This window comes from Lepidochelys olivacea (assembly GCF_965140295.1).
Source record: "Lepidochelys olivacea isolate rLepOli2 genome assembly, chromosome: 1".
Classification (NCBI taxonomy): Eukaryota; Metazoa; Chordata; order Testudines; family Cheloniidae; genus Lepidochelys; species Lepidochelys olivacea.
The window spans coordinates 228,321,252-228,338,681 of NC_140411.1; the positions used below are offsets into that span (position 1 = coordinate 228,321,252).

Consider the following 17,430-nt stretch of genomic DNA (forward strand, 5'->3'; position numbering starts at 1 on the left):
GAAGCTAGTCAAAGTTTGGGGCCCTGTGGGTTGTTTCCACTGGAAGGCGAAAATGATGGAGGAGTCTAGTACCTTTGATGCAAACTTATTTATTTATAAAGAATGTGCAAAGTCCTGTTTCCCTGACAGGAGGTCATGTCTTTGCTTACTTCCTCAAGCTCCTTTTAGCCGGCTTGTCCAGGCTGTGTGTGTCTTCTCGTGTGCACACATACACATACAATTGAAAAAACAAGCGCAAAACATCCCCTTTAGCAACGTATGAGTATAAAATAGGAAGAAAGTAAAGAACTAGAAACCCATAAAATTTGGATTTAAATGTCAAAAAGTCATTATTTAGATTTTTTAAAATTAATGTTTTTAAATCATGATGATTTTTATTTCTACTGATTCAGATGCAACAATAGAATACAATTAGACATCTAATCCAGAATAACTGCTATTTGCCATTGCATATATAATATCAGCTAATGTACAAACACTTCTTGAAGCCTTCTCTAGGTTTTATAGACAAGATGGGGAGAGTCTGGCACCGCTGCCACCAGTTGTCCCGGAGTCCCCGGGCGATGCTCTGGAACTGCTCTCCATGAAGCCAGTCAGGACTCTGGGGAAGTCTCCTTTCTGTGAGCAGCCTGTCTTCAGGACACACAGCTCACACAGCTTCCACCTTCCTGGGTCTGACCTCGGAGCATTCAGCATCCTCTGCCCCTCAAGTGAGCTGTAGCTCACGAAAGCTTATGCTCAAATAAATCGGTTAGTCTCTAAGGTGCCACAAGTACTCCTTTTCTTTTTGGCTGGGAAAGATAATCTGCTGGCTGAGTGAATGATACAAACAACCCAATATCCTTTTTCTCATCTTAAATGAAAATCCAGATGAGAAATCATACATAAATCTCTGTTTATCTAATCTATTCTATTCTAATCCATACGTGATTATAAAGAATACATTACAGCCTTACAGAAATCAGTTCCTCTGTTTCCAGAAAAAACTTTACCAGCCTTAGAAGCTATTTCAGGTTTCTCTTCATTTATTTTTGAACACATTCCAAGTGCTCGTTATGATTTTGCTTGACTGTTGCCTCTTGAATTTATTTGTATAGCTGATCAATAGCATTGGTATCCTTAGTCATTAAAGCAGTGTAATTAGGATGGCCACTCATGCATCCCCAGAATATTGAACATCAAGTACTTCCGGGAACAGCATAAACCTTCCCCTGCTGGCGTGATCTCACACACATGATGTGTGCAAGGTCATGCCAGCAGGGTGGGGTGCTCTTCACAATGTAACACCCCACCCTTCCCCATCCAATACCGGACAAAACCATGTCTGGTTTTGTCTTAGTACCAGATGGGGGGGAAAACCTTAGAAAAGCAGGATTTTCTGGATCAAAACAGGACAAATGCCCTGCCTAGGTGTGATGATCCTATATTTGGGCTAAATTGATTTTGAGAACAAATTCAAGCACTGGCGCTTTTTTTATTTGTTTTTTTTTCAGGTTACTTGCAAGAAATATATAGGAAAATGTAAGAAAACAAAGGAATTAGAGACAAAAGCAAAGGGGATGTAATGTTCTGCTCGGGTTTGAAGGGCAGACCACTGTAGTTATGTCCATAAAGCATATTTGACCGTGCTTGATATATCCTGTCAGCATTTACCAGCACATTTTTGTTGTTCTTAAATATCTCCATAATTTTTTAAGAGGTCTTTCTTTTGTTCTTGTAAATGAAATATCTGGCTCTGTGCTAGATTAAAGACTGGTAAAATGTAATGTTGCTTCGTGGTCCTGATTTATAGCTATATGCATCATGGTGTGTAAAAGATAATATGCATTGATTATTCCTGAATCTGATACAAAAGCTGTAAGTACCACATAGGTTGAATCTTACTTGTGCAAAACTGCTAGTGGGATGAAGGCATGATGTGTCCTGGAAAACAGTTGCTTCCAGTGGGCTGTTTATGGATCTGTGTGTGTTTGCCTACAGACTGTGAAACAGCTCATTACTTTTTGACAGGTTGCTGATTCACTCAGTGATACTGTGCTACACAGGAAGCTACTTAATGGAAAAGGGATGCTTTTGGACCCCAGTTCAGCTAAGCATATTGACTTCAATGGGTCTGCACATAGTGCTTACAGTGTGTGTAGAAGAGGGGACAAATAATAAAAATTGGTGTGGGTCACTGAGAGATACACTTTAAGCACTGTTTTACAAAAGTTCCTACTCCCAGATTGATAGACACCCCCCCACACACACTTTTTTCAGACTACTTTAAGCACTGTTTGTACATGTGCTTAAAGTTAAGCAGATGCTTAATTGCACTGCTGGATCAGGACCTAAGTTTTTTGAAGCATGTTAATGTTGTGAAGTCAGCTAAAAAGACTTCTCACATTGGAAAGTATAACAGCTTCCTTATCTCTCCCTCCACTCCCCCCTCAAAAAAGTAATTTAACAAAAATTGGTAGTAAAATCCTAAATCTAGGAGTTTTCAATCTTAAAGTTATAAATGGACAATGTATGTCAACAGCCTGTTGCATCTAGTATTGTGGGCTCAGCACAAACTGGACAGTTTATTTGGGTGCCTACCTGTGGGTGTGGGTTGTGTCACTTTGGGCATCCAAGTTTAAAAATGTTGGCTGCATTGCCATCAAATGGCATACTAGACCAAAACAAAGTTTGACACCAACTTTTGGTTCAGTGTATAGAAGCATCCCATTGTTGATCAGAATACTTTCTCTGCACTGTGATGGAGTGACTGCATCTGAAATATAGTATTGACCTATGGATACCTCATTCCTAGAAAGAGACTGATAAAATGGAAGAACAATATAGGTGGCTCACTACACCCTATTTTACCTCTCTTGTGCCCCACTGTCTTCTCTCCCCCCAGCTGTTTTCTGATGGTCTGTGCACAGTCACGGGTTGTCTACATGGTTCTAAGTGACCCTGTGTAAGACAAACCCTCTGTGATGTCCAACAAGTCAATATTAGAGCTGAAAGTAGATCCAAGGTCTGGTGTACATGAGTCTTCCTAAGAAAGGAAGTATGCTAGTGAAAATCCAACAGGGTCCAAGAGTTGTCCTGTTATAATACACTTTTGAAGAATATTCTCACCATCCATCACAGTATTGCAAACTTCAACTTTCTAATATCTTGGGATTGACTTTTTTAAAAATACATTTTGGGTTCTTATTTGCCTTCTAGTTCGTGAGCCTTCGGGTCACATTTTCTAGCTTTTTTCCACAACCAACAGGGCTAGACACACATTTTTGTTTTTTAAAATGAAAGCTGAGATTCTCATGTATTTACATGTCTCTTGGAGCTATGGCTTAAAGAAAAAAACAAATATCATGAGGTTCGCAATAAAATCATGGGAGTTGGCAACAGTAACCTACATAAATCCATATACAATAGAACCTCAGAGTTACAAACACCTCAAGAATGGAGGTTGTTCATAACTCTGAACAAGACGTTATGGGATGCTTCTCAGGGCGGACTGCTTGGAGCAGGGCTCACAGCTGTGCCTGCGAACTTCAGCGTTTTCACCTCCTACCTGTAAGTGGCTGCCCAACAAGTAGGGGTGGGGACAGGCAGCTGGTTCTAACCCCCTGGCTGCCAGGGTGATGAGTGAGACACTCTGGGGCACCGTGATGTCAGTTGGCATGCGGTGCAGGCTGTGTGGCCCTTTAAAATTGAGCTGCTTCTCCAGGGCACATTGTCAGGTAGGAGCTTGGGTTCCAGCAGCTCTCACTGCAGGCCAGGCTCCAGCAGGAGCTTATGAAGTTTCTTTCCCGGGCTCGGACTGAGCATGCAAGCTTATCTCCCTCCCGGGGGGAAGAAGGAGGGAACTGCACGGCCGTGGCTTACAGGAAAGTTGTGCAGACCCCCAGGGCCACTGCTGCTCGGGGGCTGACAGCTGTGCCTGTGAAACTCAGTGTCTTTACCTCCTACCTGTAAGTGACTGCCCCCATCCCCAGGTGGCAAGTAAGGGGATGGGAGTGGGGACAGGCAGCCCAGATGTGCCTACCTTTAAGATGCAATATAGGCACAGTACAGAATTTGCTGGGCATTGGATTGGGGGTTTTTTGGTCTCCCCTTTTGCCTGATAGCTTATTTCCAGTTCCAGGTGGTGTCTGGTTGACTGGTCAGTTTGTAACTCTGGTGTTTGTATCTTCGAGGTTCTATTGTAGTAGTTTTATAATGAACCAGGGGCCTGGAGAGGTTTTGCAGCAATCCCACTGCTTGATGATATTTCTCAGTGCATAAGGTTATGTTGGTGAATAAAATGTCAGCCTTTGGTTTCCCACACTGTCAGTCCCTCGAGCCTTTAGCGCAGTGCTAAACTCTCACTTTAAAAATATAAGTGGTCACTGTTGGGCCTTTATTCTGATTCTTTTGGGGTAGAAATTAAGACCCTTGATGATAATTTTGAAGTAGATTCTAACATATTGTTCACTTTGTTTTATTGACACTTGCCTTCTGCCCATTTGCTGACTAGATAAAGTGGTAGGGGTTTAGGTTTGGGGTTTTTTGATATTTTGCAGCTTTTTTCGTGGTATTTGCAGACAAAGCCAGGAAGATGAATGAGAAAACTAATCCATTAAGGACTTTCTGATGATGATTTTTGGATCCCTTTAGTCCACGGATCAGCTTTAAAGGACAATGTGCCAAGGAGCTTAGATCTCTTATAGAATTTGTTGTTTTAAACAATAGTCATTAACATCTACTAAGCTGCGAAAGCTTGGGTGCCAGGATGTTTAAGCACTGTATGCCAGAATGTCAGTTTACTTAGATACCTTTTTTTTTTTTATGAACTCCCTGTTGGCTGATCATATAAATTTTGTGTATGACTTGAATGAAAACAACACTATTTGTTCTTGCATCCTTGGCTTCTCAGCTGAGACTTCAAGCACTGGGGGCCAAGTGGTAATGTGTTTATTTGTCCAACAGGAACTGGATTTATTATCACACATGAAGTATCAAACACCCATTGTTCGGTGGTGACGTTCAGTTCCCACTATCATTTTCTCACCTACCGGTCCCCAGTTGCACAGAGAGCTAGGATTACTTCTGGAGCCACAGAATTTACAAGGGATACAGGGTCCCAAGGGACTACTTTACTTCAAGAAGTCTTACAGGATCATTTTTACTGGTTTTTGAAAGTAGATTTTGGAAACTAAATAAAAATAGAGAAAAATGTGTAGAATTCATAAGGTGGTTATAAGAGAGTGGCCAGTATTTCCAGATGTGCCTAGTGATTTTGGGTGCCCAAACTGAGACACGTTAATGAGGAGGAGGATGGTCCAACCTTCTCAGTGATGTAGGCCACATGGGTAATTGTATGGCGCATACATGGGCCACGTACAGAGAAAAACGGCATCCTCCATGCAATGTGATTTCGCTCATATGGTGCGTGCAAGGTCACACCATGTGGCGTACACCATTTTGTAGAGTGGGTCTGCTGTGGGGGCAGACACATTTGGGGCTGGATGGAATCATCTTGTGGGCTGGATTCGGCCCACAGGCCACCAGTTGGACCAGCTTTATTACTTTGTGCGAGTCAGGCCCCTGTTAAAGTGTCTCAAGTTGGGCGGACAAAATTCAAGGCACCCAAAATCTCTAGGCACTTTTGGGAATTTCAGTCGCTTACTGTAATCACCAGAAAAGTGCCATTAGAGCTGGTTCATTCTCCTGCTATTTCCCTGGAGGTGCCCTGTAACATCAATAGGATCAGAAGCATAAATCCCCTACATGTCAGCTGGAGATGAACTACCCCAGCATAATAGAAAACATTAAGTCGTTCACTTGTATCTTTCCTTAGACAGATTAGTGGGTGTTCCTCAGCTCTTGCCCATGATGATTGCTTTCTCTGCTTTTGGGGAGACATTGTCCTTCTGCCCATGTGCTATTGGGTGGCTTTCACGGTCAAACCTAGAGCTCTGTATAGTGTTAGTTATTACCCAGCCAAAATTGTGTTCTGATTTCCCTAAATACATTTTCTTTTGGGGATAGTGACACTAAAGTAAAGGACCATGGCAGTAATTCACTGAGATGCAGTGTCCTCAACCATATGTGTTACTTCTCACAAAATCATCTTATAAATGAGTATACAGGAAAAGGTATCAGAGCTGATTAGAATCCCCTTTATCTTCTTCTCCACTTCTATAAGTTAAGGGACATGGGGAAGGGAATATGTGAAAGCAGAATAGAATTTAGGTGCAATGAATGTAGTTATTGAATATAAATACTATAAAGCATGAATCATTTTTCAAAGGTATATTGCAACACTTTGATCAAAAAACATGAACATTCTGATGACTTTTGTGAAATGAGCTTTGAACTTTGTTGCTGAGAGACAATTACGTTCTGATTCTATGGCACTGTGTAAGAATAGGACTATGTATGGGAGAGTCAACTAACCTAATGTCTTATAGGAACCTGTACTGCTTGATCTGTCTTCCCCTGCATAGTCAGCCCACCGTGACCTCATTGCTTCCTTCCTTGAGTCAGGTGGACACTTTCCATTTTCCCAAGGGGAAGTTTGTCAAATTGTGTAGCCCTGTGAACATCCTACCTCTATGCTCATAGAATGTGTCTAACTTGGAACTCCGAGTGTACAAATGTGCAGCCATCCTTAGTTTCATGCTGGAGTGGATATATATTAAAATACTGCTTTGCATTTTACTCTTTTCTTTTCTTTTTCTTGTTGCAGCCTCCTATCTGCAACTCACAATTAATCTTTGGAACTCATTGCCACTAGAAATATTGGAGGCCAGGAGCTTAGTAGGATTTTAAAAAGGGATTAGCCATTTAAGGAAATCCTTTTTGAAAGGTGTTTATAATGATGATAAATTCATATGGGGTATGCTCATTCTTCAGGACATAAACCAACTGACAAGCTTTAGGAAAAAAAAATTCCTCTATGATGCAGGTTGTTCCATGACTGCCAGTTTATGGTGATTCTTATGCCTTCCTCTGAAGCATATAGTACTGGCCATTCTAGCATTTTCTACTAGACGGCTGGCCTGGTCTACTATGGCAATTCCTCCTGTTCTAGCCTTCCCACACTCTTGACACTGCTGGTACCAGGAGTTTCTCCCATGTCTCTCCTACCATCAGGAATGTTCTTTATGAACCTTTCTACCTCACTGACTTTCTCCTCTTTGAAAATCTCCCATGGAAAAAAAATGATCAGTTTATGGTCTGGCACTATATAATTCTATGAAGGATTCTGAGATGTATCTCCTGTGAAAGCTGATTTACAGAATAATGTTTTGTTTTAGTAACATAAAATTGTTCTTTCAGACCTTAGGATATCTTGATTTTGATTTTTGTTGCCTGCTCTGAAACACTCTGCTACCTCATTTCCTTTCTTCTGTATATGTCAGCCTTCTTTCTAGCATTGTTCTTTTCAGAGGATTTGAGTTATGTTTAGAATTAACATAGTGCTGGATCATATTTTCTGGGGTGTTTGTCTTGTGGTTTACTCTCCTATTCTGGCTTTTTTTTTTTTTTTTTTGCGTTCTGTTTTTGTTTTTTAAAACTCAGTGGTTCTCCTCTTGCCCCAATGAAAACAAAATAAAGGTGCATGAGTGGGCGCTTCTTAGCTGTACCATACCATTTGGCATTTTCTGGACACTCACCCTTTTGTAGTAAGGAATAGATTCTTTTCAGCTATTTTGGTGTTCTGTCAAATAATAGCTTGCAAACATATAAACAAATATTTACATAACAGACCTGAATAGCTTCTTCGGAGATATTGTATGTATTCAGGTCTATTGGTCATGTTCCCCATCAGATTATTTTTAATATATGCCATCTGATAGATCCAACTACACTGCAAATTCAACATATTGGTACTGTGCCAAACACAGTCATCATTTTATAAATAATACATGTGCACCATTCAGGTTTTAATCTTCATATCTAGGCCATTGTTCTCATTGTCATCACCTGTAGTTTCATTGGTGTGGGTTTTGCTTTATGTTTGAGTTCAGACTTGTGATCTTGACAGATCCCTAATGGTAAGCAGAGCCAGTACTTGGTGGGAAACCTCTAAGGAAAACCCAGGGACTATAGGAAGTGATGTAGTAGATACTCATTTTTCAGAGTCAGTACTGAAACTGCGCCCCAAATGGTAATAGATGATACTGTGCTGGAGGGTCTCTCTCTGGGTGAGATGAAAAACCCAATTGCAAGTAATATGGTCAGTAAAGATCTCCTAGCACTTTTTGCATGAATAAAGAGGTGTGTGCTGGCCAAATTCTAGTTTGTATAATTACATTCTGCCTACGTTTCCCTTGTGATTTCAAATGCATACAGTATTCCTCTTTGCTTTCTGTCCATTGTATGCAGAATTGCTACAGAGTTGATACAGTGCACCCCAAAGGTGTTTCACTAGTGGGTGAAGTGATTCCTTACAAAGCACTTTCAAATCCACTGGAATAAAGGTATCTCTACCCCGTCAGATGCCTTTCATTTAGGATTCCTACTGCTGCCCCCATCATTCCAAACAACAACCATTAGATTACATTATGCGTTAATTTGCTGACATATTTCACTTACATGGTGCCATTATCCTATCCCTTTTTTGTGAGTATCTTATTTATGTGTTTGGTTAAAATATGACTAGCCAAAGCTCTAGGCACACACGTAAACTTTACTTGTACAATAAATAAATGAGACCAATGTCCAAAACTAAAATCCCTTCCAAATTCTCAGAACTATAAAAGCATTAGAAAATAGCACTTCAGTGTATCTCCTGGGTCATCTAGTCCAGTCCCTTGCTATTGCAGGCAACTGCTATCTCTCCCACATTCCCTATTCTACATTCATCCCTTACCTGCAACCCCAGAAAAAGCCTGCAAGAAGAGCTGGCTTTGCCTGGTGACTAAGGGTCAACAAATCCAGACTCTGGCAGACAAACAAGGCAGCAAATTTCAAAGCAGAGGTTCAAAGTATAATGCAGATGTGTGCACACGAATGGGTGTTGTATATAATGTTTACCCAGGATGTCTTGTTTTCTATCAGCAGGTTGAAGTTGAAGTTTACCGTAGGGATTCTAAGAAGCTTCCTGGCCTGGGTGACCCAGACATCGATTGGGAGGAGAGCGTCTATCTGAACCTCATCCTGCAGAAGGTCACAAGAACCTCTTCCTCTTCTGATGCTCACTTTAGTCACACAGACTACTCATGGTTATAGGGGTTTCAAAACCAACTCTGGTCTACAATGTAGTTTGAGGCATTTGGGCAATTAAAGAAAGCAAAAAAACAACCTATGTGTTTCATTTTGACACTCTGTTTTGTGTGTTTTCTGTTTTGTGCACTGATACTTAGCTCTGAATGTCTGTTTTCCCCATCCCCACCACCAAATGACACCTCTGTCATCTGTTTCAGCTGGACTATGTGGTCACCTGTGCTGTCTGCACTCGCTCAGATGGAGGGGATATTCACATTCACAAAAAGAAATCTCAGGTGAGAGTATCCTACTATTGTTGAGGCTTCAAGGACAAACATTTTGCACCCAAACTTCAACACCCCTAAGAACTGTATAAAAAACAGGGCAGCGAGTCTCAAGTTGTGGTCTATGAAGCTGCTTCACAAAGGAGATGCCTCCATCCATCTTCATGAAGTGACGTTTTCTAATAGTTACATCCCACAGCAGAGCTCATTTAATTTCTCAGAATGGTTTTTTGAGGTTGGCTTAAAATCCAAGAAAAACCCCACTCCAGTGCCTCTCAGCGTCTTTGTTTGTTGGGTGTCTCTCTTTTTGATGTAAATCCAACTGTGATCAAATCTGAAGATCGCCCTAAAAGTATCAGGGTATCAAACCCAGAAGAGGACAGAACCAAAAGGCAGCCGGGAGAGATTGTAGCACTGGGGGCTGTAGGCAAGGAGAAGAGACTTGATCCTATTAAAAGGTCAAGTCTCCACAGAGGCCAAAAATCAACAGCACAGATATAAAATAAGGACAAGAAGCAATGGGCTTAAATTGCAGCAGTGGCGTTTTAGGTTGGACATTAGGAAAAACTTCCTGTCAGGGTGGTTAAGCACTGGAATAAATTGCCTAAGGAGGTTGTGGAATCTCCATCAATGGAGATTTTTAAGATGAAAGAAGACAAACACCTGTCAGGGATGGTCTAGATCAGGGGTCTGCAGCAGCATAGACATAAGGGTGGCATGGTGTGGGGTGGAGACGGGAGGGGCATAAGCTACTACAGACACAAAGAAGTTTGAGAACCACAGGGTTAAAGGAAGGTGAAATTCCCCTATAATATGCCCTTCGCCAGTTCTGCCATGTTTTACTATGGAGTTGTTTTTAAGTATTCATAATTGTACATATGTTGAAGAAATAAGGTAGATAACATCTTCAGAATTTCTTCCAGCAAGTATTTGCGTCTCCAAGCAAACACCCAATGGACAGCAAAGGAGAGGAATCAAAGATCAGCTACCCTAACATATTCTTCATGATCGATAACTTTGAAGAGGTGGGTCTGTTAGAGCAGAACATTTTCCTCATTTTTGTCCTGTAATCTCCCTTTCCTATTGTTTGTCCAACTTGATATATCTCCACCCATATATCTCTGCCCTGCGCCACAAGGCAACAGTTTACGTAATTAGTCTTCGTGGAGCCCCCAACCATGGTCCAGCCAGCTGGGCAAAGCCATGATTTTTTCCCAGAAACATTAATCTGATGTGACACACCCCAGGGGTACCCAGGGTTAGTGAGGCACCTCACCACCACCTGCCCTTAGTGTTGAGGCAGCTTTGTCTGTGCCTGCTGTGAACCAGCTCCCTGAATCCACCAGCCTCTGGCAACATGAGCACTACGTTCCAGGCCTTGCTCCCTCTGTGCAGTGTAACGAAAGGCACACACCAACGCCTGAGCCCTCTCCGGGTGTTCCCTGGAGTGTCCAGCCCCTCATCCACTGAACACTCACAGAATTACCAGGCCTGCTCTTCCCAAAGGAACAGTACACACCAGCTTGTAGAATTCAGCTCCAGACCAGCACTTCGCTTGGCACCACAGCACGGAGATATATTTGCAATGAAAACAAAAATAAGTTTATTATCAAAGACTAGAGATTCAGGATATAGTGAGTAAGGATATTGGAAACAAATGGATAAATATAAAACAAAATCATAACATGCTTTCTCGTAACTAAACTTGACTAACAGGTTATTCTCCTCTCCAAAGCAGTTTATCTCATCCAAAGTCCTCTTCAGAGTTTTCAACTGAGGTTGGCTGAGACCCTGTTAGCATGTTTGCATTCATGAAATCTGTTTACTTCCTAGGTGCAGGATGAAAGGGGTATTTTCTTTGCCTTCTAGAAATACCCCAGACATCATTATCTTTGCTCATAGACAGGATAACCCCCTGGGCCTTGTTTTTTCCTGTGTGCTCCTTTCCTGTTGAGCTTACGTCTTTAATATTTGACTTCATATGTAAACGGGCAACCATTGTGTTTAACGGTACATAATTTACGGTACAACAGAGAGATGTGCGTTTCTTACCTCCTGTCTGGAGGAAAACTGGTTTTTCATCTTTGTTAGTGGCTGATCCCTTGATACAGACTTTACAAACATTTTCAGTATATAGACATAACTCCTTATATAGTATCTGTACATACATTTCACAACAGTATTAATGACCAGCGTGACACCGGCTTTCATTTGAGACCTCACATGACATTCTGTGGTAAACTAGAATGTACACTTGAAACTCATGAGTTTTCTGTAACTCCTCCATACCCCATTACCAGTTGGCATTAAGAGGTTCCTGGGTTGCACCTTAACACCCCAAACTTTCTGGGTATTGGAAACACAGATCTAATCTGAATTTTCCAAGTGGCCTCTGTCTGTACAATGGGCTGAAGTAAAACCATGGATCCTGAACACACTTGAGCTATATCTGAAGTATCTAATCACTACAGCTTTTCCTTTGTGTTTTGTTTCCTTGGATGCAATGGTAGGTGTTCAGTGACATGACCGTGGGGGAAGGAGAGATGGTCTGCGTGGAGCTTGTGGCCAGTGACAAAAGCAACACCTTCCAAGGAGTGATCTTTCAGGGATCCATCCGTTACGAAGCGCTCAAGAAGGTCTATGACAACAGGGTGAGACATTTCCTACCCAGAGAACCTCTTTTGCAGCAATAGTGGTAGTGAAATTTCCATGATGTTTTCTATACTATTGTTGCTGCCAGCTTTTTGTCTTCTCAAGCTACTTATGCTGAGTGCCTGATAGTCTTCATGGCTATGAAAGTTATCAGAAAGGGCTGTACGAAAATCCACTAGATTTGGTTCACCGTGGTGAACTGAAGTCATCAGAAGAGTCAGGCAGGATTTGTAACTCCTGATGTTTGCTTGGGATTTAAAACTGGTAGGAACCTAAGAAATCTAAGTGAACCTGGTGTGAATCCTAAGAAACTTGCCAGTTCTGTACTAAAGTGAATGCTTTGCTATACCACTTTTTGTATGATCCTCTTCTTTTCAGAGAGGTCCTGGGTACCTATAGTTATCTTCTAAGAGCCAGGAAGACCCTCTTAGCTTTTTTACATCTGTTGGTTTTAAACTTCCACTGGTGTGTCTTGTTACATAAGTATCTCTCTCTCTCTTGGGTGCACTCTGTATGTCCATGTGCTTTGAAAGGACTCCTGCAATTTTCTTAGCTACTGAAGTATTAATTTGCTATGGAAATGTGAATATTAACAGTAATGGCTTATAATTCACGTTCACTTGATGTAGAATTCCAGAGAGAGTGAGAGCCTGCAATAGAACCTCCCAGAGAGAGCAGCTCTGACAAACTTGCTAAAAGTTTATCTTAACCAGGGGTGAAAGTAAAATTGAAAATTTACCGGTACGGGGCCAGTTCCGGCCCCCCCCCAAAGGGGCGGGGCCTCTGGCAGAAGGGGCGGGGCTGGAGGGGTCAGCGTGCCCCAGCCAGCCCTTCCAGGCTGTCTGGTCCACGCCACCCGGGGCTCCAGCGGCGATTTAAAGGGCCCGGGGCTCCAGCCGCTGCTGCTGCTACTGCAGCAGCAGCCAGAGCCCTGAGCCATTTTAAATCACCGAAGCCAGGGCAGCTGCTCCTTCCCCACCCCACCCACCCACCTCCCCGTTGGCAGCCTGGGGGGCAAAAGGGGCAGGGACGATAAAATGCTGCCACGGCATAAAGCTGCTGCCCCTTTTTTGCTCCTTCGGCAGCCGCTTTTTACCATTATGCCGTACTGGCCTATAGCGCCTTACTTTCACACCTGATCTTAACTATACCATAAGCTCAAGCTAAGTCTAGAAAACATTAAATCATTGGCTAGCTTTATGTTTTGGAAATTTAAATTGTAAAAGATACATCTCTGCCAAATGAGAGCAAATTCCAATTCACAGAATCATAAACTTTAAGGTCAGAAGGGACCATTATGATCATCTAGTCTGACCTCCTGCACAACGCAGACCACAGAATCTCATCCACCCACTCCTGCAAAAAACCTCTCACCTATGTCTGAGCTATTGAAGTCCTCAACTCGTGGTTTGAAGACTTCAAGGTGCAGAGAATCCTCTAGCAAGTGACCCGTGCCCCACGCTGCAGAGGAAGACGAAAAACCCCAGGGCCTCTGCCAGTCTGCTCTGAAGGAAAATTAATTCCCAACCCCAAATATGGTGATCAGCTAAACCCTGAGTACGTGGGCAAGACTCACCAGCCAGAGACCCAGGAAAGAATTCTCTGTAGTAACTCAGATCCCACCCTATCTAAGATCCCATCACAGGCTATTGGGCATATCTGCTGCTAACAGATGAAGATCAATTAATTGCCAAAACTAGGCTATCCCATCATATCATCCCTTCCATAAACTTATCAAGCTCAGTCTTGAAGCCAGATATATCTTTTGCCCCCACTGCTTCCCTTAGAAGGCTGTTCCAGAACTTCACTCCTCTGATGGTTAGAAACCTTTGTCTAATTTCAAGTCTAAACTTCCTGATGGCCAGTTTTTATCCATTTGTTCTTGTGTCCACATTGGTACTTAGCTTAAATAATTCTTCTCCCTCAGTGGTATTTATCCCTCTGATATGTTTAGCGAGAGCAATCATATCTCCTCTCAGCCTTCTTTTGGTTAGGCTAAACAAGCCAAGCTCTTTGAGTCTCCTTTCATAAGACATGTTTTCCATTCCTCAGATCATCCTAGTAGCCCTCCTCTGTACCTGTTCCAGTTTGAATTCATCTTTCTTAAACATGGGAGACCAGAACTGCACACAATACTCCAGATGAAGTCTCACCAGTGCCTTGTATAACGGTACTAACACCTCCTTATCTCTACTGGAAGTACCTCCCCTGATGCATCCCAAGACCGCATTCCCTTTTTTCACGGCCATATCACGTTGGTGGCTCATAGTCATCCTGTGGTCAATTCTCAGATCCAACAGTCTGATTCTGATTCCAGCACTATATGCATCAGTTCACCTGTTAGACCAGGGAGGGCTGTACCTTTTCTATTTTGACTCTGTAGATTTTCTTTTCTCCCTGTATCATGTCGCTGACTCACTGCCGCGGTGTCTCCTGCTGATCATCTGGGAATTGGCTCTTTTCCAGCCTCGGCGCGCCCTCTGCTGGCCAGTGTCTTGCCTGCCTCAGGGCCCCATGTCCCTCCCGGACCCCGATGCCCTTTACCTCAGGGTTCTGCCCACCGCAGTACACCGACACTCTGGGTCTCCCCTTCCCAGGGGAACCCCCAACCCTTTACACCCACCTTACCTCAGTGGCTACTGCCAGTCCTCATCTAGCCCCCTCTCACTGGGGCAAACTGCAGACAGTAATGGCCACTCATCATTGGCAAGGGGGTTGGACCAGCTGCCTTTGCCTATCCCCGGGCTACACCTCTTTAACCCCAGTACCAGCCTTGGGCCTTTAACAAGGCCTGCAGCCTGGGGGGTTGCCAGGCTGGAGCTCCCCAGCTCTTCTTGCCTTTCCCCAGCATTGCTCCACTTCAGGTACCCTTTCTCCCAGTCAGCTAGGTCCTTCTCCCTCCAAGGCAGGAGAGACTGACCCAGCTCCTGGCTCACAGCCCTTTTATAGGGCCAGACCATGGGACTGCTTCTCTAGCCCACCTATACCAAAGTTGTGAGTCTATGGTTTTGTACAATCAGAAGGTATGTCCGCACAGTGCGCAGAAGACACAATAGAGTGGAAAACGTCCAGTGGAAAGTCAAAATGTGGTGTATATAATGTATAATAGCTAAGGAGTGTCCCTGCATATTGCAATGATGTGTGTGTTTGATTTCACTGCTGTTTCATGTTGTTATGTTAGCTGAAATAGACTAGTTAGATCTGTTAAGTTTCAGAGTAGCAGTCGTGTTAGTCTGTATCTGCAAAAAAAAAAAGGAGTACTTGTGTTAGTCTCTAAGGTGCCACAAGTCCTCCTTTAGATCTGTTAAGTACTCAAAGTTGCAGACGGGGGTGGGGGGGGAGACTCTAAATCTGAACCGTGGATCCATTGTCATTTTTTGCTACTACTTGAGGGAAAGGAAGAAAATGTGACTGTATTTTTGAAAGCTGCTTGGTTTCATTTGGCCATATTAGTCCCTGGTATAACTCATGTGACTCATTTTTCACCAGGAATAAATTTGACCCACTATCTTTCAATGCTGAGAATTTTGAAACACAACTGTGGGAATAAATTCCCATTTATTCCAACAGGCTGATCCTTGACCATTTTGGGACCCACCTCTTTTTTACACCTGTTTTCTCTGCTATCTGGGAATTGATCCATGATGTCTGGTGTGTTTGTTTAAAAACTATCAGGTTAACCTTTGTGACAGATTATATTGTTGAGGTTAGTTGTGTATTTGGACTAGTCGGCTCTTTATTCTTGCTAGGCAGTGTTGCCTAGTGGATAGGACACTGGACTGGGAGTCAGAAGACCTGGGTTCTATTCCCAGATTTGCTACTGATCAACTGCGAGGGAATTGCCTGAGCTCGGTTGCCTCAGTTTTCCTATCTGTAAACTGGGGATATCATCCTCCTTTGTAAACCACTTTGAGAACTACAGATGAAAAATGCTATATAAGAGCTAAGTGTTGTTCATTATCTACTACTATTTATTATTTTGATTTTAGACCAACATTTTCAGAGTGCACCCAATCCCTGATTTGAAATGTAGGCCTTAATGTTTTGCTTTGGTGTTATTGTGTGATGCTTAGATGCTTACTGACAGGCACCTGTACAAATGTTCTATAGAATTATAGGGTAGAGCAAATGTATACCCTAATGTTTAGCAATTCATGTTACATGCTTCTTTCCTTTTCTGTGCATTGAAGGTGAGCGTTGCAGCGAAGATGGCTCAAAGGATGTCCTTTGGCTTTTATAAGTACAGCAACATGGAGTTTGTACGGATGAAGGGGCCCCAAGGTAAAGGACATGCAGAGATGGCAGTGAGTCGAGTTTCAACCGGTGACACTTCTCCATATGGAACGGAGGAAGATTCAAACCCAGGATCCCCTGTGCATGAGAGAGTAGGTAGTATATGGAAATACTGGATGGATGAATAAACATTAATGCACCTTGCTTCAGAAACCAATATGTGGGCCAAGGCTGTGGTTAGTCACCTGTAGACTCTGAAGTTTGCTTCTGCATGTTGTGTACAGCCAGTAGGTTGGTTGCTTTCTGTGCCCGTTGCTCTTGACCAGATAGGGGATATAGAAAGTTATCAGACTACTCAACAGTTTTGGAGAGATATTTTAATGAAGCAATAGTCAGGGTTTGCAAGTCAAAACTGAGGCCCTGTCTTTTTTGTGCAAAATCAAAAGATCCCACTGCAATTTCCATAAGAGATGGGGTTTCCCTTCCAAAAGGTGCTGTAGTAGTGTAAAGTATTTTGTGCATTACTACTAAACCTAGTAGGACACAGCACAATGAGGAGGCGTTTCCAGGGAATTTTGCCACAAATGTGACTTCTAATCTGGACCTGTATATTATTAAGGCAAAGACTAGGGCCCCAGTCCAGCAAAGCTCTTAAGTACATGCTTAACTTTTAAGCATGAGACTGGTTCAGTTGACTTCAGTGGGACATCACCTGGAGTAAGACACTATTCCGTGGGAGAAGAGAGATCACCATCTGGCCATACATAATTCAATTCTAAGCACAGTTTCAGGTAAGCTGTTTTGCCTGGCTGGTAGGGATGTTGCCATACTGTGTTAGAACTACCTTTAAGAACCATGTCCTAGCCTAGGCAGTTACTGGTGTATTCTCCTGTACGCCACCAAAAGAGCCCCAGGAAACAATGACTGCAACCCACTTTATTCTATAGGTCTCGGCAGTGGATTCTGCCTCTCCTTCCTCAAAGTCCCTGTTTCATAGATTAAGGTGAGAAGGGACACTTGTGCTTATCTGACTACCTGCATGAAACAAGCAATCTCGTTTGGTCAAGGAGAGCTGAACAGAACTTCTTCA

General features: G+C 42.8%; 1 protein-coding gene across 2 annotated transcripts in view; it reads left to right on the forward strand.

Annotated features, from left to right (window-relative positions):
• Positions 1–17,430, forward strand: part of KIAA0930 — a 139,710-nt gene that overhangs the window by 107,734 nt on the left and 14,546 nt on the right. Inside the window, exons 3-7 of one of the 2 annotated variants that reach the window (XM_084620196.1) lie at positions 9,028–9,132; positions 9,390–9,467; positions 10,379–10,480; positions 11,966–12,106; positions 16,298–16,492. In XM_084620196.1, coding sequence (XP_084476322.1) covers positions 9,028–9,132; positions 9,390–9,467; positions 10,379–10,480; positions 11,966–12,106; positions 16,298–16,492 — 621 coding nt within the window. Of the gene's footprint in view, positions 1–9,024; positions 9,133–9,389; positions 9,468–10,378; positions 10,481–11,965; positions 12,107–16,297; positions 16,493–17,430 lie in introns of both variants that reach the window. The other variant, XM_084620195.1, reaches the window with a different exon arrangement.